The sequence below is a fragment of the Balaenoptera borealis genome (assembly GCF_965194805.1).
Source record: "Balaenoptera borealis genome assembly, chromosome: 3".
NCBI classification, from domain to species: domain Eukaryota; kingdom Metazoa; phylum Chordata; class Mammalia; order Artiodactyla; family Balaenopteridae; genus Balaenoptera; species Balaenoptera borealis.
The window spans coordinates 173,848,110-173,874,444 of record NC_138866.1 but is presented as its reverse complement, the minus strand read 5'-3'; the positions used below and the strand labels follow the sequence as shown (position 1 = coordinate 173,874,444).

The 26,335-nt window shown below is 40.8% G+C and overlaps 1 protein-coding gene across 9 annotated transcripts in view; it reads left to right on the top strand.

The window, feature by feature from the left end:
* ARHGAP21 (Rho GTPase activating protein 21) overlaps positions 1 to 26,335 on the top strand; it is a 133,245-nt gene that overhangs the window by 291 nt on the left and 106,619 nt on the right. For 4 of the 9 annotated variants that reach the window (XM_082385224.1, XM_082385223.1, XM_082385222.1 and 1 more), the window contains exon 2: positions 1,232 to 1,667. In XM_082385224.1, coding sequence (XP_082241350.1) covers positions 1,587 to 1,667 — 81 coding nt within the window. In that variant the 5' untranslated portion in view covers positions 1,232 to 1,586. Of the gene's footprint in view, positions 1 to 129; positions 266 to 1,231; positions 1,668 to 21,272; positions 21,305 to 23,552; positions 25,048 to 26,335 lie in introns of those variants that run through there. The other 5 variants (XM_082385219.1, XM_082385228.1, XM_082385225.1 and 2 more) reach the window with 4 other exon arrangements.

The window sequence follows — 26,335 nt, the reverse complement described above, 5'->3', positions numbered from 1 at the left end:
CGGCGGGCGCCCGGCGGGGGCGGAGGGGCCGCGCCCGCGTGTGCGGAGCGAGGGAAGGCCGGCGGGAGGAGGGAAGGGCACAAAGGCCGGCGGCGGGCGCCGGGGTCCCGCCGGCCGGCCGTGGAGGAGGGGCGGCTCCCGTCCGCTCATGAATATTAACCGAGCCTGCGGCCTAGCGCGTACCGGCTGGGCCCGGCGCCCGGCCCGCGTCTCCGCCGCCGCTCGCCGCCGCGCCTCGGAAGCCGGGCCAGGCGGGGCGCGCAGGGTGAGCCCCCTCGCTTTGGGCCTTTCCCCCGGGTGTCCCCGTTCGTTTTGGAAAGTACATATTTGGGCCGCCCTTCCCGGGAGATCGAGATCCCCGACCCGCCTCTGGAAGGGGCGGAGGAAATAGTGGTCGGTGGGTGGTGGTTTTCTTTTTCCTATTTTTTTTTTTTTTTTCCCTAGGTGGCCACGGGGAACGGGGAAGACCGTGTCGAGGCGTAGTTTGGGGCGCGGCAACTAAATAAAAGTGGCCGGGGCTGCGGCTTCATTTCTGTAGCTCCGGAATAATGCCCCGGAGAGGGAGTCCCTCCTGCCGCCGCGCGCACCTCCCCGCCCGGCCCCGCGCCGTCGCCGCCCAGCCCCGCCGCGGGCCAAGGAAAACAGCCGCCTCCTCGGGGACACCGGCGGGCCGGGGCGGAGGGCGGAGGGCGGGCGCCCCGGGTGCCCCAGGCCGCCTGGAGACGCCGGCCGAGCCGCCGGTCGCGTCCGAGCAGGGCTTTTTGTTTTTATTTTGGGGAGCTGGGGAGATGGCGGGGAGCAAGGAGGGCTTTTGAAAAAGGATTATCCCATTTTAGTCCCGCGGGGAGCAAACTTCCCTTAAGTCTGCTTATCCGGGTGATGCAGAAGAACACAGACTCCCTCTCCTCTGCCCAGAAAATACATTAATTAAAATGCACTTGAAAAGGGAACGGTTTTTCTTGACGGCTGCACAACGGCCGGGCATGTTTGAGGCAACCACCGTGCAGTTCTGATGTTTCGCTTTTTTTTTTTTCCCCCCTGATTTATAGGATTTTTTCCCCTTTTTCTTTCTCTTTTTGTATGGGAAGATTCTTTCATCTTTCATACTTCATCAGCATGGACCGAATTATCTTTCCATATGTTGGAAAGGCGAGCTTGGGGTAGACATGTGATCAAGGCTAAGGTCAGTGTATGGAGAAAGTTCATGCCCTTTAACTTTTCCCTCTTCTAGGAAAGATCTCTTTGGGAGAGCCTTCACGACGCGCTCGCCTTGCTCTTGGACTTGGGAGGAGCGCTAGGAAGAAGGGGACCGCTTTCTAGCCGCCGAGGAGACCTCTCTTCTTTGTTTTTTATGTCTGGAGAAATGGACGAAGACGGTGAAGTCAGTTGAAGTCCGAAGAAATAATCATCAGGGCATTTCGAAGGCGCTTCATCAAAACCTTCGTTCCCTGGCGCTTTAATTGTCTCACCGGCACTGCACCTTCTGGGAGCCTGGTGTGGAATTCTTACCCTTTGGGTGTCTGGTGGCATTTCCCCCCCAATGTGGACTCCCATGGGTTGGTCCCTTCTTTGTAATTTGAAATGAAATGATGGCCACACGTCGGACTGGTCTGCCGGAGGGAGATGGTGACAACAAGCTCAAGGCCTGCGGGTCCCCCGCCTGTGAGGTAAGCGCAGAGGCAGCACCCCTGTGTAGCCCGCAGTGACCTGTGTCTGTGAGGTGTCCTGCCAGTGGGGGATCAGTTGCCCCCGGGCCTAAGAAGAGGTTTGTGGGGCTTTGGACTGAATGGTGGGAGTGCCCCAGCTTGACCGGTAGGGAGGTGAAGCCTTGCCCATTTTTGTTTCTAGGAACTTACAGTGATTCTTCTGCAAGGACGTTTTCCTTACTTACTTTGAAATGTCCCCATCTTGGTCATCTCAGGGCACGGAATTCTCCCTTTTTAGGTGGCTGGGACTACTACAAGCTTCTGTTTTCCTACAGTTCCCATTCTCCAGTATTTTTGGAGCTGGGCTGGTTAGGGGGTGCTTTGTACCTTTCGTGTGTGTATCCAAGGTTTGCTCTGGAGGTGGAGAGAGGGCATCTGTCTGGAATGCTTGTTGCTCCTGGACCACCACCTCTCTCCGACACTGATGCTGTTGCTGTGGATCTCTGCTTTGGGTAGAGAAACAAGTCTTTTCCCGTGGACAGTTTAGTTTAGGCACAGCCTTGGAAGACTGCTTAATGGAGCTGTAATTTCAGCTCCCTTAAAAATGTCTTGCCTTTCCTGTTGTTTTATTTATTCCCTTCCTTTCACTGCTCAAAAGTCCTGTGAGTGTCAGCCTGAGCTGTCAGGTGGGTGGCTCTGCCTTCAGACCAGCATCTTTGGAAGGGCCCAGAAGATTTTACACCAGGCTTTCTGAAATTTTTTGGGCAAGCAGGAGAGAAATAGAAAATCCATTGATCTGTGGCACCCCTATGCCCTGTTGCCTCTCCTATCTTTTTTCCTCCTTATATTTGGAGTTTAATTCTATAATGGCTCCTTTGTGTTTACTTTGTTATTGATGGTTTCTGTAATTTGCTTGCTAAACATACTGAATACTGTTTTCCTTTAGATTTTGCTTTTGAGCTGCCTATATTTTTAAGGAAAGGTTGAAGATTACTTTAGATAACAGTAACATCCCCCAGTGAGCCATCACTCTCATTGTTTATTTTGTGCTTGTGTTACATTTTAACTTCATGGTCATTGAAACAGGGTCTAGTTCTCAGTGTGTGATTTTTGGCATCTTAATAAAAATGAGTTAGAAGTTAAGTTTTTGTTCATAAAGCAGGCAAAGGAACTTGCTTCATGCAGCTTACTTCATACTGCATTAGAAAGTTTATGCAGAAATCAGTGAGGTAGGTACAGTGTGCCATTACTGTACAGTTTATTAGAACTATAGGTTTACAGTTAGAAACAGTGTTTTACTTTTTGACACCTATAAACACCTGCTTACAGGTAAAAACGTGAGTAAGTATAACACCACAATTCTCCGATCATGGTGAACCATAATAACTCCTTTTGGAAGGCCTACCTACAACTTTGTGATTGCTTAATGTGTATTGTAGTTCCATAATGATAGATACTGTGGTCTTAAAGCCTTATTTGTCATTGACTTGTGAATACCTTAATTAGCATGCTATTTGCATTGTATTTGCAAGAACTAATGTTATTTGACCTTTTTTTTTGGGTCATTTAAGGGATATCCCGGAAACCAAGAATTTATAATAGACACATCTTGTCCTTGGCTAGAAGGCAGTGTTTCCAGTTGCAAACTTGGCTTTTATTAACAATGACAATTATGTATTTTTTTTAAGGGCTGTGAAATTTGCTTTCATTTGGACCTTACTGCTGGCATAGCCGTAGTATTTCTAGTTTGGGAGCCAAGAAAACACTGTATTGTCTGTATTTTGCTCATTTAGAGACTATATACAGTAGTTGGGTTTGGTAATAAACTGTGGTGTTGCTTGGCTTTTTAAAGAATAGGCGGATAGTTTGCTTGGATTCTGTGTGGAAATAGAAATAAAGGGGCTGTATGCTGTCAGAAAACATTTTAAAATCTCAGGGTGAGGAGTGAGGGGAACTTGTATTTACTGGCTCTGTTTAGTTGTCTCTTATTGATGCTTCTGATGCACATTAAATCTTGTGAATATTTATTAGTAATAAAAAGAGTTGCCACTGGAATACTTTGGGTATCAATTTTGGGTTGACAGATATTTAAGTCTTTGAATACTGCACTTAATTTTTGTGCTTAATTTTATTAGAATTACATTCTAGAGTAGCACTGACATTCTTTTTAAAATTTTAAAAACCAATAGCTAAAAAACTAACAAACAAAAAACTGATTGCTATGTTCCTAAATGTGTATTTGAATAATAAATTTGTGTGTGCTTTTTTTACCTACCCAAGAAACGAGAGTACATATCTTAATATTAATGGTATTAGCCAAAACTAACTTTGTAGCACAGAAGAAAGCAATGTAGTGAATTAAAAGAGTCCCTGTTTTATGCCTTATCTAATTGGCTAATTCCACCTGCTGTGAATAAGGTCTATTGTTTTGCTGAAAAACAATCAGAAATTTCTTGTTTATATTAAGTGTTAGAATCTAATTGTGTTGCTATATGAATGTAGGCACCACCTCCCAAGACTATATTGGAAGGGTCAAAAACAAACAAATAACAAACAATCCTCTTCAAATAAAGAATTGTGACACTTCAGTAAAATATATCTTGACATTATACAGTAAGGATAGCATAGTTGTGTTCACACAAAATGATATACTTTTCACATCTAAATATGTGTTTTTGAAAATTGGTTTCACTCACTGAGCCAGATAAGTGTTTTTTGGGGGGGGGCGTGTGTGTGTGTTGTGCACGCATGTGTACAGGCTGATCTGTGACACCTAGCCTTGCATAACTTTGCTCACAAAATCACTTTGTATAGACTCTGAATCCTCTGTGGTATTTTCACCCCTTTTCACATCATATAGTGTTTCTTCTTTATGGTTCGACTTGCTCGCTCTTTCTCTCTCTCTCTCTCTTTCTTTCTTTATTCAAAGCTTTCTAGGCCACATTATTTTTCCCACTTCTAACATTTATTTCATTTTTAATCTCTTCTCCACAGGATTGTACACGTGTTTAGCACTTTCACTGTCTACTGTTAGAACAAACCTATTTACTCATGCTAATTAACTTAGTTCATTTTATGTTTTGCTTCTTCGCCGAGGCTAAAACGATCCTGTGACTGAAACGTATTATAAGCTGATGAAAAATATTTGTTAGTTGATTTTGGAACAGTGTAAATAATAAAATAAGGCATTTTCTGTGTGCAAATTCATTCACGTAAAAATTCATACTTTTGCTCTTCTTTCTGGAGTACTGTACACTTTGCTTTTACCCCAGACTCCCTTGTTCCTTCTCAGGCTCTCGCTCCCTCCATCTGTCTCTCTTTCTCTCTCTCTCTTTAGGCTTCTTATTCCTCTGCAGCCTCTTTCTTGTTGGTTTTTACAGGAGCCGGGCCTTTCCATTCCTCTACTCTTTTCTCACTCCCTAGGTTTCATTTTACACCCTCCCAGGGCTTTAATCTACATGCCCGTGATTCCTAATTTACAACTGTATCTCAGATTTTATGGCTGCTCTCTAGACCTAGATAGCCAATTGCCTATTTACCATACAGTTGTTTTTTTTTTTTTTGGATAGTCTACAGGCTGTTCAAACTCAACAGATTCTACCCTGACCACCAACCTGCCCTCTCCCTGACTTCCTTCTCTTGGTGAGTAACACTGCTAGGTACCTATCTGTCCAAGTCAAAAGCCAGGCTACAGTCCTTGACCCCTCTCTCTCCTTCTTCCTCCTGTCAAAGTCCTACATTCCGAATCCCACTGCCACTCCCTGAGTTCAGATTAGCTGCATCTCAGCGATGAATCATGGACCAGGCTTCCTAACTAGCGTCCCAGGCTCCCAGCCTTGCCCCCTTCCAGCTCTCCGATCTGCCGTAACCAGAGCGCTCCTCCTGAAATAGAAAGCTGATCATTGCATTCCCTGGCCTAAAACAGTTTTCTGGCTTCCCATTGCCTTTGGAATAAGGCTCAAACTCCTGAGAGAAGTCTGAGAGGACTTCTGGCCCGCCCTTCTCCTATGGCATCTGTGACCTCTCTCTGTACTTCCTGTACTGTCAGTACCAACCCCCACCCCCCAAGGGCATCACAATGTCTCTCTCTTTACTTCAGGTCCTTATAAATCCTGTTTTCTCCCAGCCTTCCTTCCATTCTCCCCTCCTCCACTTCCACCCCTCCCTGGCTGATTTTTACTATCATTCTGGTCTTTTCTTCAACATCACTCAGGAGAGCTTTCCCTGACCTTCCAAGACTGGATTAATTGGCTCTGCTGCCTTATCCTCAAACACCCTTCCTGTACTTTATCAGGAAGAGCACTTACTAGTTTATTTATCTATATTCCCCTGGATTGCAAGTCCCATGAAAACAGGGACCATGTTTGTCTCTACAGTGAGTGGCGCATAGTAGGTGCTCAATAAATATATGTCAAAATAGCCAATGAACATAGCAGGAAAGGCTTTAGTCTTCTATTAACCGTTCATTTAGATCCCAGCACACTGTACCATCTTGATGGTCCTCCTGCCTCACTGTCCCCTCCTTCTCAGCCTTGGAAGTTTCCTCAGCCCCTTGACCTACTAAGTCTTCCTATACCTCAGGACTCCATTTGACCCTCTTTTCTTCTCTCCAGACTCAGTTTCATGGTTTTAAATATCAGTTATAAACTGATCATTCATACATACATGTACACACGTATTTGTGTGTGTGTGTGTCTCTCCACCCTGACCTCTCCCTTGAATTCAGATGCCCACATCCAGCTGACCTGCCCACTCAGAACCTCCACTCGCGTGTGGAGAAGCTACATCCCAAACCAAATTCCTCCTTCTCTACAGCCCCTCCCCCCGCCCTCCCAGCTTCCCCGTTTGCTCCTTCCACAGTCTCCCTCATCTGAAGCAATAGCAATCCCACCCTCCCAGGCGGAGTCTTGGGAGTGATCTTTGATCCCTCTTTTTCTCTCTCGTGCATCACCTGCAAATCTGGCCACCGGCCCCTCAGCTTAGCCCTTGCCAGCCTGCAGTCTGTCCCCACAGTCATCCCGGTGGGCCTTTTAGAAGTCAGGTCCTGGCACTCCTTTGCTTCGGCTCCTCTACTGGCTTCTCATCTCCTTCAGGATGAAAGGCCGAAGTTCTCAGGGTGCCTGCAGACCCCTGGACAGCCTCCCGTCTCCTCCCCGAGCTCACCTCCCGGGCGCTCCCCCCTTCTGCGGACACACGAGCCCAGCAGGCCCCAGAGCCTTCCCGCTGTGTACCGGCTCCTTGGGACACTGTCCCCCAGGTGTCTGCAGGGCCCGCTTCCTTGTCTCCTCCAGATTTGCGTAGAAGTCACCTTCTGGGAGGATCTTCCCTCCCCTGCTCCCCATGACACAACCTGCCCTCCTTCCTCACTTCATTTTTTTTCTCTGTCACTTACTCTCCATCTGACGTGCTCCTCCATTTGTTTTTGCTTATTGATTTGGACAGATGATGTACGTAAGTGTTAAGAGTACAGTTTGTTTTGTTCATCTGGTATTTCTTGTGTCTGGAAGGGAGTCTAGCCCATGGTAGGCCCTCAGATAATTTTTTCGAATGAATGAATGAAGACCTAAGGAAAATTTCCAAAATGTTCTTGAGTTTGCATCTAGGTAATTTAGATTATATAACGATGGGTAGTGTGAATTGTAGGTTCTTCTTTAGACGTCCATTTCCATTGGGATGGCTGTTCACATTTTTCTTTGCATCTTTCTTACCTTTGGGAAGCTGGTAACCAAGTAACAGTAACCAAGGCAGTGTGTAGTACAGATGTATGAAATACTTCGTGCTAAGGTGAGATAATGGTAATGAACAGACTAGGGGAGGGGAACCAAACTGGTGGTGAAGCTATGGAAAGGTAATAGGGTCATCCCTCAGGATCCACAGGGCATTGGTTCCAGGAACTCCCACCCAATGGATGCCAGAATCCTCAGATGCTCAAGTCCCTTATATAAAATAGGGTAGTATTTGCATATACCCTTACACATCCTCCCTTATACTTTAAATCATCTCTTGATTACTTATAACACCTAATACAATGTAAGTGGTATGTAAATAGTTGCTAGTGTGCAGCAAATTCAAGTTTTGCTTTTTGGAACTTTCTGGAAAAATTTTTTCCAAATATTTTTGATCCTTCATTGGTTGAATGCAAGGTGCAGTACCTTTAGATACAGTGGACCAACTGTATGTCTGATGTTTTCTTTTAAAACAATTGGCCAGTATAGGAATCTTCCTTACGTTTTTAATTTTTTTAATGTCATGAATATTTCACTGTAAGTTAAAAAATGATCACAACATTGACTATGGCAAAATGTTAACAGTTGTTAATTCTGGATGGGGAGAATAGCAGAATTATATTATTTTTGTATTTTCTCTTTTTTTGTTTAATTCCAAAGTTACAATAAAAAGACAGCATTTACAGGTTTAAAAAATAGGTAATATGTTACCAGTCTTGTGAAAATCAGGTTTCTAGCGAACCTACCTACGCTGCTTAAAATAATACTTAGACACTTTTTGAAAAGGATACACGTTGCTCAAAACAGTACTTAAACATTTTTTAAAAAACATGTTTTCTTCAGTGGAGGATTCATTGCAGGCTAGCGATAGTACAGTATAACATAACACTGTTATTTAATTGGAAACGTGTGTTCCTTCATACACTTGAATCTAAATGGCAGAATACCATTGTATGTCAAAAGCTTTACACTGCAAGTTAGGGTTAAAAGTATAGCCTGTTGGAATTAAGAAGAGTGGCAGCGGCAGAGCTCTGGGTTTGGAGGTACTGAGTGGAACCCATCTCAAGATAAGAGCCATCAACAAAATGAGTACCCAGGTCTAAGAAGATTTCTCCACACATTGTTAGTGTTTTTGTAGCATTCATTTCTTCCAAGTGAAACATTTTATGAAGTCCTTGTGCCTTGCTTACAGAATCTCTAATCCCTTCCTCATTTCTTTAGTTATTACCAGATCACATAATCTGGTACAAACGTGATACTCAGTTTCTTTTGTTCTCTGCTTTGTGAAGAGACCCGTCATCTTATTATATTTAACAACATGATGATTTAAGTATGGGCAGTGCTGGATGTAGATGCACAGATGCTGTTATCGAATGCAGCTATTTTCTATTACAGAAAGACCATATGGCAGGCAATTGTTTTTCTTTCTGGTTGATGTGATTAGATTAGTAAAATGAAAGGTTATTGGACTTAGATTGTCCTAGTATGTATTTAATCTTAATTGACCGTAAGGAATTAAGTATGTTAAAAATATTACGAGCCGTCGATATATTCTGTTGGTTTGAAGTAGGAAGATGTCTTCACTCAAAAGCTCAGTTTTGGATTGCTTCTACCAAAATAGTTTTTTAGTTTAAGTTGTCGTATTTTTTAAAAAACTGAGTATTGTGCAGATAGTTTATTTCACAACAAAATGTGGAAGATGGCCTTTTGTACCTCGAAGATAATCTGAAGACAAATGGATATACTGTATTATAGGTTTAAGAAACTTAGTGTGATGGAAATTGTTTTTTTATAAGTCCTCTATTTTCTAGTTATTTATTAATATAGAAAAAATTCCACCATGTAGATTTGTGAATAAGAGAATAGATTTAAAACCCAAATTTGATATTTCTGAAATATTCATCTATTTTAGGGAAAGTTTTTAGGCAGACCAGAAAAACTGTTACTATCAACAAATGGCGAGTTAAAGAATTTATTTATTTTTCCTTAGGCTAGCTCCTGTTGAACCTTCCTTCTGTTGGATACTGGGTGTGTTCTTGATTCAGACTTGGTTACTTATTGCCTTTTCCCCTTGTTGCTTATCTCTGTTCTGAATAGACACCTGGCATAGTTATGAGCAGTAGTCTGCTTATAATCACACAAGTTCTTTTTCCTTCTTATAACCTAATGAAGACGTAGCCTCTCGACTTGAACTCTGGTTCACTGCATTCATCTTTAATAGATCTTGACAGGACTTATTTTCTTGTGAACCTTTTGATTTTTCTCCCTCCTTAGAATGGAGAATATCCTTAAATATCAGAAGCTAGAAAGCTGGATTTATGATTACATTTCTTCTGGATATGTCTTAGCTACTGTGATCTTGGGGATTAACAGGCATCTTTTTTTTTTTTTTTTTTTTCTTAACCTTAAGATATCTAGATATCTTTAATCCCCAGTATTTTCCTAATAAACACAGATTCTGTATTTAAGAGAATTTGTGTTAGCTAGATCAGTGAGACCTACTTTCTCCTTTGGGTTCTACATATTGGCTTCTGGAAACATTACATACCTAGTGAATGTGAGGGGGAGGAAGTACTCTGGGCACCCAGTTTAAATAAGATCTTTATTATAATGCTTTTAGGAAACTAAAAACATTTCAGTTTACTTATTTTTCATTTAATACTATATTATAGACACCCTTCTCTGCTCATAAGGGAGATATATATATATACCTGTGTGTGTATATATATATACACACATATATATGTGTGTATATATATACACACATATATGTATATATATATGTACACACACATATATATACACACACACACATATATATGTCAATTTTATAAACGGAGGAAAAGAAACTCTTAAAAAGCACTATGCAAAGATATCTTCAGGGATTGTAATATGGAAGAGAGATTAGATTTATTTTGTGTGGCTGTAAAAGGCAGAACTAGGATTAGCAGATAGACAGATGGGCCAATTTCCAAAATTCAGAAGAAAATTTTTTGTTAAATTAGAAGCTAATCGGAATAGAATGTGTTCTTTGCACAGTTGGGATGACCTTCAGTTACGGGCCTCCAGAAAGGATTCCTGCTTTGGTAGGAATTTATTATTTTATTTTATTTTATTTTATTTTATTTTATTTTATTTTTTAAATTAATTTATTTTTGGCTGCGTTGGGTCTTCGTTGCTGCACGCAGGCTTTCTCTAGTTGCGACGAGCGGGGGCTACTCTTCGTTGCAGAGCGCAGCCTTCTCATTGCAGTGGCTTCTCTTGTTGCGGAGCACGGGCTCTAGGCGCGTGGGCTCAGTAGTTGTGGCTCACGGGCTTAGTTGCTCTGCGGCATGTGGGATCTTCCCGGACCAGGGCTTGAACCCGTGTCCCCTGCGTTAGCAGGCAGATTCTCAACCACTGCACCACCAGGGAAGCCCCTACACTTTTTTGTATGTATGTTATACTTTAATCAAAAGTTAAATATTTTAAAGTGATAGAACTCTGACTTTGGTTATATCAAAGCTATTGTTACTTTTTAGATTTATTATAAAAGTAATTTGTTTCATGTCATTTCTAGAAGGGCATATTTTCTTTAAGCAAATAACTGTTAGGATGATTTCTTTTGCATCTTGTAATCATTTGTTCATACCAACTCTTTTTTTTTTTTTTTTTTTTTTATTTTTTAAATTTTTTTTTAATTTTTGGCTGTGTTGGGTCTTCGTTTCTGTGCGAGGGCTTTCTCTAGTTGTGGCAAGTGGGGGCCACTCTTCATCGCGGTGCGTGGGCCTCTCACTGTCGTGGCCTCTCTTGTTGCGGAGCACAGGCTCCAGACGCGCAGGCTCAGTAGTGGTGGCTCACGGGCCCAGTTGCTCCGCGGCATGTGGGATCTTCCCAGACCAGGGCTCGAACCCGTGTCCCCTGCATTGGCAGGCAGATTCTCAACCACTGCGCCACCAGGGAAGCCCCCAATACCAACTCTTTTATCAAGAATAGGAAAAGTTACAGTGAAAGAAAAAGATGTATTTCTATCTTTACCTAAGTATACATTGTGAAGGGTTTCAAAAATCATTCTAACATAAATAATAATAAACTAATCATTAGCAAACTAATTTCTCTTTACACACCCTTCTTCATTTAACAGCAACAGTTACTCTATCTGTTCACTGAATCCATCTTGTCTTTTAATCTCACTGATTGTGAGATGCATTGGATACTGTGCTGCAAAGACAATGTAAACTAATTACAGTGTCCAACTGCCAATTCTGCAAAAGAAGCAGGTTTTCTTATAGTCCGTGAAAGTGATGTTGCAGAAGGAGCTAAGTCACTGACAAAGAGGCTGAGTGAGACCGGTGAACAGATGCAGAAAGCATCATCAAGGTTGATAGGTATCTCAAAAGGGAATGATTTGAATTCTAGGGATTAAGAGAAGCTTTTGAGAAAACTGATGCCCTTGAGGGCAATTGCAAGTATGGGGAAGTGACATTTTCTTCTAGGAAGTGATGTTTAGTTTGGACCCAATGCCTGAAGCTCTGTTTGCCAAGAGACCTTAAAAAGTGGGTGTGAATCTAGAAGGAATAGCAGCAGTGAACAGATTTCTCTTGTGCTTTCTTTTTCTAAGTAGAGACAGTGCAGCTGAGAGTGAATAGAAAATCCTAGCTTCTCTAATTGACTTAGAAATAAAGCTGTTAAAACAGAGGTCCAGGAGTAGTGTCTTGAAAGACACTGCTGTTGTAATAGTTCTTAGGTGCAAAGATACTTCAGAGTTTGAATATTTTAGATGCCTTCATTTCTTTTTTTAAAAATTTCTTTATTGAGGTACAATGGACATGTAAAAAACTATATATTTAACATATACAACTCTGTGAATTTGTGGATAAGTATACACCCATGAAACTATCTCCACCATCAAGGCCATAAACAGATTCATTACCTCCCCAAATTTCCTCCCACCTTCTTTATTATTATTGTTGTTGTTATTATTATTGTAACATATATAAAACCTACTTAACATAATCTGCCCCCTTAGCAAATTTTGCATATACTATACAGTATTGTTAGCTATAGGCACTGTGCTGTAGTATAAATTTCCAGAATTTATTTATCTTGCATAACTGAAACTTTGTACCATCACCTCTCCATTTCCCCCACTTCCCAAGCCCTGGCAATGTACTCTCTGCTTCTATGAGTTTGACTACTTTAGATTCCACATATAAGTGAGATCATACAGTATTTGTCTTTCTGTATCTGGCTTATTTCACTTAGCATAATGCCCTCAAGATCCATCCATGTTGTTGCAAATGGCAGGATTTTCTTCTTTTTTTTAAGGCTGAATAATGTTCTCTTCAAGATCCTGATTTGAATTCCTTTGGATAAGCACCCAAAAGTGGGATAGCAGGATCATATGATAGTTTTTGAGGAACCTCCATATAATGGCTGTACCAATTTACATTCCCACCCACAGTGTGTACAGGGGGTTTCCTTTCTCCACATCCTCACTAACTGCTTGTTATCTTTTGTATTAACAGTAGCCATTCTACGACGGTGAGGCAATCTCTTTGTGGTTTTGGTTTGCATTTTTCTGTTGATTAGTGATGTTGAGCACCTTTTCATATACCTATTGGCCATTCGTAAGTCTTTGTAGAAATGCCTGTTCCCGTCTTTTGCCCATTTTTAAATTGGGTTATTTGTTTGTTTGTTTGTTTAGCTGTGTTGATTTCTGACTCTCACTAGCCTTTGCTACCTAAAAGCATGATGATGCCTTAGCAAAATGGGCAATTGATTAAAAATCATCTCAGTAGGAACAGTTACACTGTAGACTTAGTGGGAGAGACTGGGTACCACTGACGTCTTCCTTGGGGGTGTATGAGCCCCACTACAATCCTTACCTGAGGATATTGACAGAGCTTCATAGTTTATGGCTACTAGAACTGCATCTGCTCTAGACCAAGGGCGAATGCAAATTCTCTTCAGTTTAGGAGAGGACCTTGGAAGAAGAATCACTTTTCCCTGTTTAATCCTTGGCTACTGCTGCCATTCTTGGCTGTCTTTTTATTTGACCACCATAATCTTTTTATCTAACTCTTACTTTCAAATAAGTTACTGAAACATTGTTTTTGGATCAAGTGGGATCTCTAGGAAAAAGGCAGATATATAAAGCCTAAAATATACATATATTTAGGAAGCATAAGGATACCCAAAAACGCATGGCTTAGAAAGTGAATACTGCTTGATTTCTACAAACTACAGTGAAGTGTTTAGCATATATTTGACAGGAAAAAAGTATGTCTTTTCCAGTTGGCTTTGAATTGACAGCAGACAAGACAGGGATCTCTTGGTAGTCTATGAAAAGGATTTTGAACATCAGAAATCAGTCCATAGGATTAATGAAGAGGGAAAACATAAAATACCCATATCAGGAGTAAAAGAGGGGGCACCATTCAGAGCCTACAGACATTAACAAGATAAAAAGGGAATATCTGAATAACTATATGCCAGTAAATTTGACAACTTAGGTGAAATGGACAAATTCTGCGTAAATATTCTGATACCAATTCAGAGTTGTGTGTGCGTATGTTAGGTAGGGGCGGTGGTGGTGGGGTTTTCCTCACCAGACGATTCTCCGATACCAGCTGGGTGTCCTACAGTTCAACTTAATTCTGATGCTGTCTACCCGAATATAGAGTCAGATCCCACAGGTTAAGGGCTCAGTCCCACAAGACTGCCCTCCCCCCGCCCCCTACCACCCGCAACTTCAGCGTCCAGTTGCAAGTTTAGGCTGTCACCTGAGCTTCTAACCTACTGACTGTAGATTGGAGGTTCCAACGACCCATTCCTTGGGTTCAACTAATTTGCTAGAGTGGTTCACAGAACTCAGAGAAACATTACTTAACTAGATCATGGGTTTTATAATAAAGAGTATAACACAGGAGCAGCCGGATAGGAGGGATGCATAGGGCAGGGGGTGGGGAAAAGGTGTGGAGCTTCCACGCCCTCTCCAGGTGCCCCACTCTTCCCAAATCCCCATGTGTTCACCAACCTGGAAGCTTTTCGAACCTCATCCTTTTGAGTTTTTACTGAGGCTTCATTACATCAGCATGATTGATTAAATCATTGGCCACTGGAGGTGGAATCAGCCTCCAGCCCCTCTCCCCTCCCCTGAGGTCGGGGTGGGATTCAGTGTTCTGACCCTCTCATCACTTGGTTGGTTGGTTCTCCTGGCAATCAACCCCTGTCCTCAGGTGTGTTCCTGATGTCACCTAATTATCATAACAAAAGACACCACGGTTGCTCTCATCACTTAGGAAATTCCAAGGGTTTTAGGGACTCTGTGCCAGAAATGGGGATGAAGACCAAATATGTATTTCTTATTATAAATCACACTATCACACCTTGAAAATACAAATTACCAAAACTGCCACAAGGAGAGATGTAAAAGAAAAAATCTGACTACTGCCATACGTGTTAAAGAAATTGAATTTAGAATTAAAAACCTCCCCACCAAGAAAACTTCAGATCCAGATGGCTGCATTGACATATTCTATCACATGCTTAAGGAAGAAATCATACCAGTTCTATACAAGCTCAGAAAATAGAGGTGGAGGGAACACTTCCCATCGTCTTTTTATGATGCCAGCATAAGCTTAGTAACAACCAGGCAAAACCAGTATAAGAACAGGAATTCAGACCAATAACCCTCATGGTTGTAGATGTAAAAATCCTTAACAGAATGTCAACAAATCAAATCTAGAAATATATGAAAAAGATAGTACATCATGATTAAGTTGGAGTTATCCCAGGAATGAAAGATTAGTTTATCATTTTAATATATCAACAACATATTAACCATTTAATATATTAATGGAATAAAGGAGAAAATTTGTATGATCATCTCAATAGATGCAGAAAAAGCATTTGATAAACTTTATAATGTTCATCATAAAGACTCTCAGAAAAGTGGGAATATAAGGAAACTTACCCAGTTTGATCAAGGGGACCTACGAAAAAGCCTACAGCTCTCATGCTTGGTGAAACACTGAGCACTTCACTACTAAAAGCAGGAACAGGGTAAGGATGTCTGCTCTCACCACTCTATTCAGCCTCATACTGGAGGCCCTACCCAGTGTGGTAAGTCAAGAAAAGAAATAAAAGGAGGAAGGAAAAAGAGAAGGAAGAAATAAAACTCTATTTGCAGACAACATGATTGTGCACACACAAAATTGTAAGGAAAACATCCTAGAACTAATAAGTAAATTTTGCAAGGTTGTGGGTTAGAAGACTACAGACAAGAATACAAGGTTAATATACAAAATCAGTGTATTTCTTTATACTAACAACAAACAATTGGGAAATGAAATAGAAAATAATAGCATTGTGATTTTAATATTTTAAAGACAACCTGAATAAATTGAGAGATATGCTGTATTTATGGATTGGAAGACTCAATATTATTAAGATGGGACTTCACCACAAATTGCTGTGTAAATCCAATTCAATCCCATTTAAAATTCTAGCAGAGTTTAAAATTTTTTTTTTGTTAGAAATAGACAAGCTGCTTCTAAAATTTATATGGAAATGCAAAAGACAAAGAGTAGCCAAAACAATAATGAAAAAGAACAAAGTTTGGAGGACTTACAGTACTATTTTATAATACTGACTCAAAGCTACAAAAATCAAGACAGAGTAGAATGGTGTAATGATAGACATATAGAACAATGAAAGAATGGAGAGTTTGGAGACCCATATCTATAGGATCATTTGAATTCAGTGGGGTGAGTTCAAGTGGTGCTGGAACAAAAATGAACCGCCATCTTTACATCACACGGAACAGTTAACCCCAAATAGATCACTGATGTAAATGCTAAGACAATAAAACTTCTAGCCAAGAAAAAAATATACATGGCTTTGAGGGGTAAACAAATATTTCTGAGACAGGGCACAAAAATCACTAACCGGAGAAGGAAAAAGAATTATAAGTTGGACTTCATCCAAATTAAAAACTTCTGCTCTTTGTAAAATACCATTAAGAAAATGAAAAGTTAAACCACAGATGGGGAGAAAATATTTGCAAAATATATATCTGATCAAGGACTTGCTTCCAGAATATATTATAAAGAAGTCTTCCAACTCAGTAAGACAACCTAACTTTAAATATGGGCAGAAGTGAACTCCATAAAAGAAGATATATGAATTACATATAAGCACATGAAAAGATATTCACTAGCACCAATCATCAGGGAAAAAATGCAAATTAAAACTATCAATACAACGAGCTACCGCTATGCTCCCATTGGAATGGCTAGAATTAAGAAGATAAAAAATACCAAGGGTTGTTGAATATGTGGCGCAAATGACCTCTTACTCACATGTTGCTGATAGGGATGTAAAATGACAGAGCCACTTAAGAAAACATGTTGGCGGTTTTCAGAAAGTTAAGCATACATTTATCGTGTGACCACTCCTAGATATTTACCCAAAGGACATGAAAACAGTGTCCACAAAAAGGCTTGTATGTGAATGTTCATAACAGCTCTATTCATAATATCCCCAAATTTGAAACAACCCAAATACCCATTAAGAGATGAATGGAAAACAAATTATGGTATGTCCATGTAATGGAATACTACTCACATTTAAAAAGAATGAATTATTGATGTACTCAACAACATGAATGAATCAGAACGTTGAGGAAAAGAATCCAGACTTGGCAGAGTACGTAGTATATGATTCTACTTATTTAAAATTCCAGAACTGAGTAAACTAACTTATAGTGATAGAGAGCACATCAGTGGTTGCCTGGGCCTGGGCAGGGCTTTGATCGATCGCAAAGAAGCATCAAGGGACTTGGGGTGATAGAAATGTTCTGTACCTTGATTGTGTGGTGGTGATTTTATGGATGTATACATTGGTTAGAATTCATTGAACTGTTCATTCTGTTCTATTTTGCTGCCTCATTTGCATCCATTCTTTTATTCAACAAAAAGTTATTGAAGGTTTATGACTATGCCAGGAAGTTCCTAGGGGAACTTTTAATTTTTTTTTGGCCTTGCTGCGTGGCTTGTGGGATTTTAGTTCCCCGACCAGGGATCGAACCCAGGCCCTCCGCAGTGGAAGCACGTAGTCCTAATCACTGGACCGCCAGGGAATTCCCCCTAGGGGAACAGAGATAGACAAAAACAGTAGCCTCTGCCCTTATGGAGCTCACTGTTAAGGGGGAAGAGACAGATTAGAAAGCTTCAGTTAGGGTATTGTGCGACAACTAAGGATGCACGTGTGGCCTTGTGAACATGAGACAGGAGGGTCTAACAGCCTGGAAGAGGAGAGGGAAGATGGTGGCCCTTGAGTGGAGTCTTAAAGGACATGTAGAAATTTCTGAAGCAGGTGGTGGCAGAATGTTACAGGCAGAGAGAACAGTATGGCAAAGGCAAAGTGTGAGAGAATGATTAAGGAGGAAATCCACCAAAAAATTAAGGAAGAATAAGTCATATTAAAATAAACATTTGATAGTCTGTACATCAATTTCCATATAAGACTTATCTCTGCCATTGCCTCTGAGTAAGGAGTATATATAGTATGAGTAAAACACACAGCTTGGAGTCCGGAACTTATTTTTGCTGCTTTTCTTTCTGGTTCAAACTGTTTTTGATAGATTAAAGTTCTACATAGGGGACCTCTAGTATATTTTGTGACAAGAATCTGATTTTTTATAAAAGCTAGATCTAGCTAGCTGTAAGCGAGTAATTTTTTACAAAGTCAACCTGTATAATCTGTTAATTCTCACAGGCAAATTGGCCTGAGGACCCTGAGAAACAGTGATATTGGTGATAGTATTTTATTTAAGCTTTCCTTTTTATTTTTTAAATTTTTAAATTTATTTTTAAAATTTTATTATTTATTTTTGGCTGCGTTAGGTCTTTGTTGCTGCGCACGGGCTTTCTCTAGTTGTGGCGAACAGGGGCTACTCTTTATTGTGGTGTGCGGGCTTCTCATTGCGGTGGCTTCTCTTGTTGCGGAGCACGGGCTCTAGGGCTTCAGTAGTTGTGGCACGTGGGCTCAGTAGTTGTGACTCGCGGGCTCTAGAGCGCAAGCTCAGTAGTTGTGGCACACGGGCTTAGTTGCTCCGCAGCATGTGGGATCTTCCCGGACTGGGGCTCGAACCCATGTTCCCTGCATTGGCAGGTGGATTCTTAACCACTGCGCCACCAGGGAAGTCCAAGCTTTCCTTTTTAAAGAGTTAAATCAGGTAGTTCTTCTCCTTTTTAAATATCTTCATGTATTCTGGTTTTGTAGCTGCCTTCATTTATTTAATCTTTGCTTCTGCTAATTTCCTTCCTCTACTATTTTATAACCTGTGAAAGTTCTGGGGTCTTATGGTGTGGTTTTGCTTTTCTTTTTTTAAAATAAATTTATTTATTTATTTATGGCTGCATTGGGTCTTCGTTGTTGGGTCTTCGTTGCCGCGTGCGGGCTTTCTCTAGTTGCGGTGGGCTACTCTTCGTTACGGTGCCCGGGCTTCAGTAGTTGTGGCTCATGGGCTCTAGAGCGCAGGCTCAATAGTTGTGACGCACGGGCTTAGTTACTCCTGTCATGTGGGATCTTCCCAGGGCTCGAACCCGTGTCCCCTGCATTGGCAGGCAGATTCTCGACCACTGCGCCACCAGGGAAGTCCTGGTTTTGCTTTTCCATAGATAATCCGAACAGGCAAGGTCAGGAAAAGAGAATTTGTTTTTGTTAGATTAACTACATATATTTCAATTTGACTGCCAAGATGGTCTCAGACTCCTCGTAGGGAAAGAGGCTAGTTGGGTATTTTTGGTCTTAGACTGAAAATACAGGCCATCAGAATAGATTCCCAATAGCTGGATATAAAAGAGTCATTAAGCCTTTGCAAAGGGTGATGAGGTTGTATAGTTTATACTTTATTTTGCCTAAAATATGTAAATTAGGATAAAAGGTTAGTTAGTAATCATTTGATTTCCGGCATACAATATGTATCTATTTGTCTTCAGTTTTGAGTGTCACATCCTTTTAATATTTTTTATTCCTGTTATAATTTAGGTATTTATGCTCTTGACATTTACTAGCCTTAATATTTATTTAATCTTTTTTTTTAAATTTATCTTTGGCTGCATTGGGTCTTCTTTGCTGTGCGCGGGCTTTCTCTAGTTGCGGCGAGTGGGGGCTACTCTTCGTTGCGGTGCGTGGGCTTCTCATTGCGGTGGCTTCTCTTGTTGCGGAGCACGGGCTCTAGGCGCACGGGCTTCAGTAGTTGTGGCACGCGGGCTCAGTAGTTGTGGCTCGCAGGCTTAGTTGCTCTATGGCATGTGGGATCTTCCAGACTAGGGCTTGAACCTGTGTCCCCTGCATTGGCAGGCAGATTCTTAACCACTGCACCACCAGGAAAGTCCCTATTTAATCTTAATATACCGTTTGTAAGTGCTAGGCTGTAATGTCTGTTTCCTAGAAACATACAGTGAAGCAAAGTAGACTTTAGATAATTTTTTAGGGTTTTCAGAGAGAACACTGGACCCTTACTAAGTACCGTAACACTGATTATTTACCTTGTTTAATCCTCAAAACAACTCCATGAGGTGTGTACTATTATTATATTCATTTTAAAGATGTGGAAACTGAGGTACAGAGAGCTTAATTAACTTAACCAAGGTTACACAGCCAGAAGGGGAAGATGGAAATTTAATGGATAGAGTGTTAACATGACCATAGCAGCTTTAGTAGAAGGAAAAAAAAAATTTCAGGGAGAAAGTCTCTACTTTGATCTAGATTTACTGGTTTCACCTAGATGGAAATAGTTTGTGTTCATTTAGCTAAGTGATAAACAGTTCAGTGACAGATTAATAGCTTGAAAATTTTGTCAACCCTCTCTTTTGTCTCTTGGCAACCAGGGAACTTGATGACTTGATATCTTTAAAGTGTCAACTTATGGTACACATATGACTGGCATCTTCTGTTGCTTCAGTGTGTTAAATTACTGAGCTAAAGCCATGTGCCGAATTTATTGAGTCTCAGGGATGGTCTTTTAAGACTAAGGTTTAGAGGCAAATTTTCTAGAGGTGTTTTAAGTTTCTGCTTATCCTTTCTCTAGAGTGGTGAGTTGGTCATATATAAATATATTTTTCTGAAGAGAGCCTGCAGTTCATTTAAAGCTGAGAGGCTGTAACAGGATTGAAGGTACAGGTGCTTCTCCACGTGATGTCTTACTGTCCCACGTGAAACATTTGTTCAGAGCAAATGGCAGGTCCATTGTCCCCTGAATGTACATGAAGTCTGAAGTGTTTTCATGTTTGTTCATGTTCATTTTGCCTGAAATGCTTTTCCCATGTCTTGTCATTTATGTAAATCCCATACTTCATTCAAAGTCTGGCTCACGTTTTACCTGCTTAGAAAGCTCCCTCTGACCGTAGTGATCGTAGGTGGAGAAGATGTTCCCAGTCCTGGGGAGACGGTCTTGCTCTCTGTAATCTTCTTCCCTTGTTGTTTGTTTCTTCTGGACTCCTGCTGTCCAGTTACCCTTATTTCCAGTGCTGTTTGTGCAGATCTGTAATCCACTATCCAAAATCCTTGGGTTTTTCAGAAATCAGAAGTTTTCAGGTTTTAGAAATGTAAGGTGATGCAGATTGTGGGACAGCCCGCAGCTATCAGAGGAGTAATTTCTGCTGTAAAATGTGTGAGTATTCATACTAACACATAAAGGCTTAGAAAGAACATTGTGTCAGGGCAGGGCAGGGCAGATTCACTATTGATGAGTTACAAAAACGTTTTGACTTTCAGAGCTGTTTGAATTTCAGAAGTGTCAATATAAGATTATAGATATATATTACCTAATTTTTTAGAAGTATAAACTGTGTGTATTGGGGAAATATGACACTATGATTTTTTTTTCATTCTTTCTCTTTACTTATAGAAATGAATCAATACCCTGATCAACTTTCAAAGGTGACCTATGTGTGTATTATGTGTGTACATATGTGTATGTATGTATGTGTCTATCTAGTATTAACTGGTAGACGTTTCATTTCTTTTTTTTTTTAATTTTTATTTATTTATTTATTTATTTATTTATTTATTTATTTTTAATTTATGGCTGTGTTGGGTCTTCGTTTCTGTGCGAGGGCTTTCTCTAGTTGTGGCAAGTGGGGGCCACTCTTCATCGCTGTGCGCGGGCCTCTCACTATCGCGGACTCTCTTGTTGCGGAGCACAGGCTCCAGATGCGCAGGCTCAGTAGTTGTGGCTCACGGGCCCAGCCGCTCCGCAGCATGTGGGATCTTCCCAGACCAGGGCTCGAACCCGTGTCCCCTGCATTAGCAGGCAGATTCTCAACCACTGCGCCACCAGGGAAACCCCATTTCATTTCTTATTGTAGCTCCAGTTCTCCCAGTTTTGGATAGTGGTAGCCTCTTCAGGCTTTCTCCTGGGTCCTTTACACATGAACCTAATTGTTTTTGGTAGCTTCCTTACTGTCCAGTGTGATTTTCCAGCATATCTTTTATGTATATTTCCTGCTCAAGACCTGGAATCAGCCATTCCTCCAAAGAGCCCTGCTTTTCTTTAGTGGTAGGTGATATCCAAGGTTATGTCTGGAAGTTAGAGATATTCATTGCTACTGGGTTGCACTGTGCATGGTCCTTTTCGTACTAACATTTTATTTTGAAATAATGTTAGACCCACAGAAAAGTTGCAAAATAGTACAGAGAGTTCCTTTATATCCTTCATCCAGATTTCCCTACTGTAAACATCTTAAATAACCACAGTACAATAATCAAAATGGGGAAATTAGTATTGCTGCACTGTTATTATTAAATTACACACTGTTTAGGAATGATCTGTAAAAGCTTGATCGCAGCTGTGTGTTTAGTCTCCAAGTCCTTTTTTTGGGTCTGAACTTTTGTTTAGTGGTTCTTAACTATTAAGGTGTGTCAGAATCCCCTGAGAACTTCTGAAAATCAGGTGCCTGAAACCCCCTTTTCCCCATCTTCTAGAATTTTTCAGAATCTCAAGATGGGGATAGAATATACGGTGTCAGTGTAGGTATTTAGGGATTTTACTAGAATCCCATCTGCTCCAAGAGCTTAGTGAGATCATTTGAGGAAAGACGCAATTTGTGTTTTGCCCTCAAGTGGTGTTAATGACCCCCCTAGACCCCAAGATAAAAATTGTTCTATCTTAAAGTGATTCGAGTTTGCTGCTTCTGGCGCCAAAGATTCCTATTATACTTAGAACCGTCCTTCCATATTTATTAACTCATTCAACAAATATTAGTTGAGCACCTTCTAAGTACCAGGTACTGGGGATACAGCAGTGAAAAAATACAGACACGATCTGGTCCCTGCATTCGTGGATGTACTTGGGTGGTGGGAAGTGGGAACAATTGAACCAAGCAATTGTAATAGAGTGCAGTGAGTGGAGAAGCGCAGGGAGCTATGAATATACACAGCAGGCAGACCTCCCCTAGTGTAGGGATCAGGGAAAAGCTTCCTGGGGAGATTGTGTTTGCGCTAAGTCAGGTAGGAGTTAGCTACGTAGAAAGAAGAGAAGAATGCTCTGGGAACAGCCTTAGTTTCTGAATATGCCCCATGGCTCCATCTAGGGAGAAGTTCTGATATCTCACTGGAGAGATGTGTACAAGACCAAGGAAGAGAAAAATGTAGAAGTAAACACTACCCTTTACTGGGTCTTTTCAGAGCATTCAAGTTTTCATAGAAATAGCAGCTCTCATTTTGACTCATATTTTATCAGTTTCCATATCATATAAGCTACATAATAACAATACCAAAAGTAAAACTGACATAAAGGGATTTGTGCAAAAATAAACTGTGTTAAGCCTGAGTCTCATTTGATGGGAGCGGTGAGTCTCACTTGGTGGGAACAATGAGTCTCATTTGGTGGGAGGAGAAATAAGTGGCTAGAGAAAATCTTCGCAAGCGTAAGAGGTGAGCTGGCCACGGGACCCGCCAGCATTCATTCATACAGCTGGAACTGAGAATTCTGGTTTGTGTGGCAGGCATGTTAGGCAGAGGTCAATTAAACCAACATCGACTATACTTATAGCTTGGGGAATAAGATGAGCTCATTGAGAGGGATGAGGAGAGAGAAGACGGCCAAGGGTAAAACATTAGGGACCGCCACCAATTAAGGAAAGAGAGAGGCAGACAAACCAGCTAAAGATCTTTAAGAAGAACTGGTTAAAAACAAACTTTCCAGGAGCCTCGCTTTTTAGATCTTGAGGCCTTTGAATCTGACCTTTGTACTTAGACTCTGAGCAGTCTTTTTGAACTTATTTGCCATTGCAGTGTTTTTCAAAGATTCTTTAGGTGGTCCTCTGTGGGCAAGGTCGCAGAAGCAGTGAGGCAGAATGTTTGGGAGACCAGCTTAGAGTACAGGAGCAAGCTGATGGGGGTCTCCATATAGGCAGTGACAGTGGGAATGGAAAAGGGACAGATTTACTACAGATTTTATTTGAAGTGCCAGGAGTTGGTAACCGGATGTGAGGTAAGGAAGAGGGAGTCTGGCGGACTCTGGTTTCTGTTTGCCTGACCAAAGGGATGAATGGTGCTGCCATTATGCAAATGAGATGGTACAGCGCTGGGGCAGGTTGTGAAAGGGAAGACCCGTTCCATTTTGGACACGTGGTCTAAGGTTTCTAGGTGCATGTGCTTAGCGAGAATTCAGACATACAGATTTGGAGCTTGGGAGAAAGGGTGGAGCTGAAGAGAGGTTTGGAAGTAATTCATAATTAAAATCATGCGTCTGGAGGATGACATCATCTAGGGATAGTGTGAGACATGAGGTAGAATTCTAATTTAGACAGGAAGGAAGCCCATCTTAAGAATAGTAATAATTATTTGTTAGGTGTCTGTTAGATACTGTTTCAAGTACGTTACAGATGTTATTTTATTTCATACTAAAAACTCCATGAGAGCAGGTGTTAAAATTATCTCCATATTACAGCTGAATGAGTTGAGGCTCAAAAGTTAAGCCATTGGCTCCCGGTCATACATTTGTAGGTGGCAGTTGACATCTGCTTTCTTACAAGGAAAGAATGGTTAGAGAATAGGAAGAAAACCAAGAGTGGTAATACGGTACCCAGGATGAGAGACATCTAAGGGGTTGTTACAGTGTAAGATGTCCTGAGAGATGAAGAGAGGACCAAGAGGTACCCACCCTCTGGATTGAGCACAGCGTCAGGGTCACCGGTGCTGCCTCAGCCTCGAGTCGTCGGGAGCTGGCTTGTGGGATGCAGTCGGCATGATTGATTTATTATACCACCTCCCTAAGTTGTGATTTCATTGAATGTATAAAGGCTAGCCTATGATACCCAGAAAGAAGGAAAAAGCAATAATCTTTTTAAAAAGCAAATAATCATAAATATAGAAGAAGACTTTTAGGAAAAGACTTTCCTTCATGATGTAACAGTGTGAACGTACCAGCGTTTGGAAAGATGATGTTGTTCTGCCAGTGAGCTATTGCTGCTTGGACAGGAAAAGGAGGGGAAGATCCTATTTGCCGATCGCATGACTGCAGAGCTCCCGTAACAGCCCTCGGTGCTGACGAGGGCTGAGTCAGAGAAGACGCGCAGGCTGCGCTATAGGCGGTCATGGCCCAGTTCAGGATTTTAGACTGCATGATCAACCACAATTGGAGTTTACTGTGCAATCTCTATTGTGCATGGAGCGGTCAGGTTTGTTGGATATATATATTTGCTTTTTAATTCAAAACTACTGTAATGTATAAAGCAAAAAAAAAAAAAAATCAGTGAAAGTGCTGGCTATCAAGTCACTGTCTTCCGGTAACAGTGAAAAAGTAATCTTTAGACTATGACTGTTTATTGAAATACTTGTTCAGCATGGCGTATCTCAAATCTCATCCTCTGAATTCCTCTAAAAGACTTAACTCTGAAGTTGCACAGATGAGACTTTATTTGTAGAGCTTTAAGTGGTGGGGGGGAGGGGAAGTTAGAACAAATTACTTAAAAAATAAAACTAGGAAAAATTAAAGCAATAAATTGAGACTCGGCAAATGTTATACATTTTTAGAGACATTTAACATTATATTTATAAGAAGGTAGGCAAGATTTGGAATGAGTTGCTTTTTAACTATTTTTTCATTTTTAATGAAATACAGTTCTTGATTTCTTTGGGAAATGTATGGGATTAAATGTGAGTTCTTGTTTAGAATCTGATATTCGACTACTAGACCGCCTTTTGAGAAAATAGTTATTTTGCGATAGAGGAACTTTGCTGGGTATTTTTTTTTAATGACAGTTATCATATGCTTTTGAGTTTTCTCCCCTAAGAAGCAAAAACTCTTATTTCTCCCTTCAACCTTCAATCAGCATTGTTATTATCAAGTACAGTCTGCTTTTGTAATTCATAAATAATATTGTACATATTTAACATAATAGCTTCTGTTAGAAAATAGAAAGAAACCTGATTGATATCTTTTGTTCCAGTTATAAGTGAATCTTATGAATTATTTACCTTGTAGGGTTATTAATCACTTTGTGGATTTCTGTCTTCATTATTTTAAAAAGTTCTTTAGTATTGTTTGAAATTTAGAAGAAAAACTAAATTAAAAATATTGAAAGCAGTGAATGATAAGTGAAATGTACCCCACCCAACGTACATACACACACACACACGCGCGCGCACGCACACACACACACACACACCCTGCCATTTCTCGGTTCCCCCATAGCCATGGCATGAACAGAACGTTATGAGACATGAACTTAGTTCCAAGTGGGACTTTTGGGTCCCTAATACCTTTCTTTATGCCATATTCTCTTTATTCTGGAATGGTGACAAGGTGTTTTCATAGTTTCTGTTGGGCACAATAGACTAATTTATCAGAGAAATTAGAGATGGAGAAGGTCATTTCATCTATATTTTTTCCAGCAAGAGATTGATCCCTCAATGCACTTTCTAGTTCTTTCCCTAATGGATTTACATTACCATAAAAAATATGGA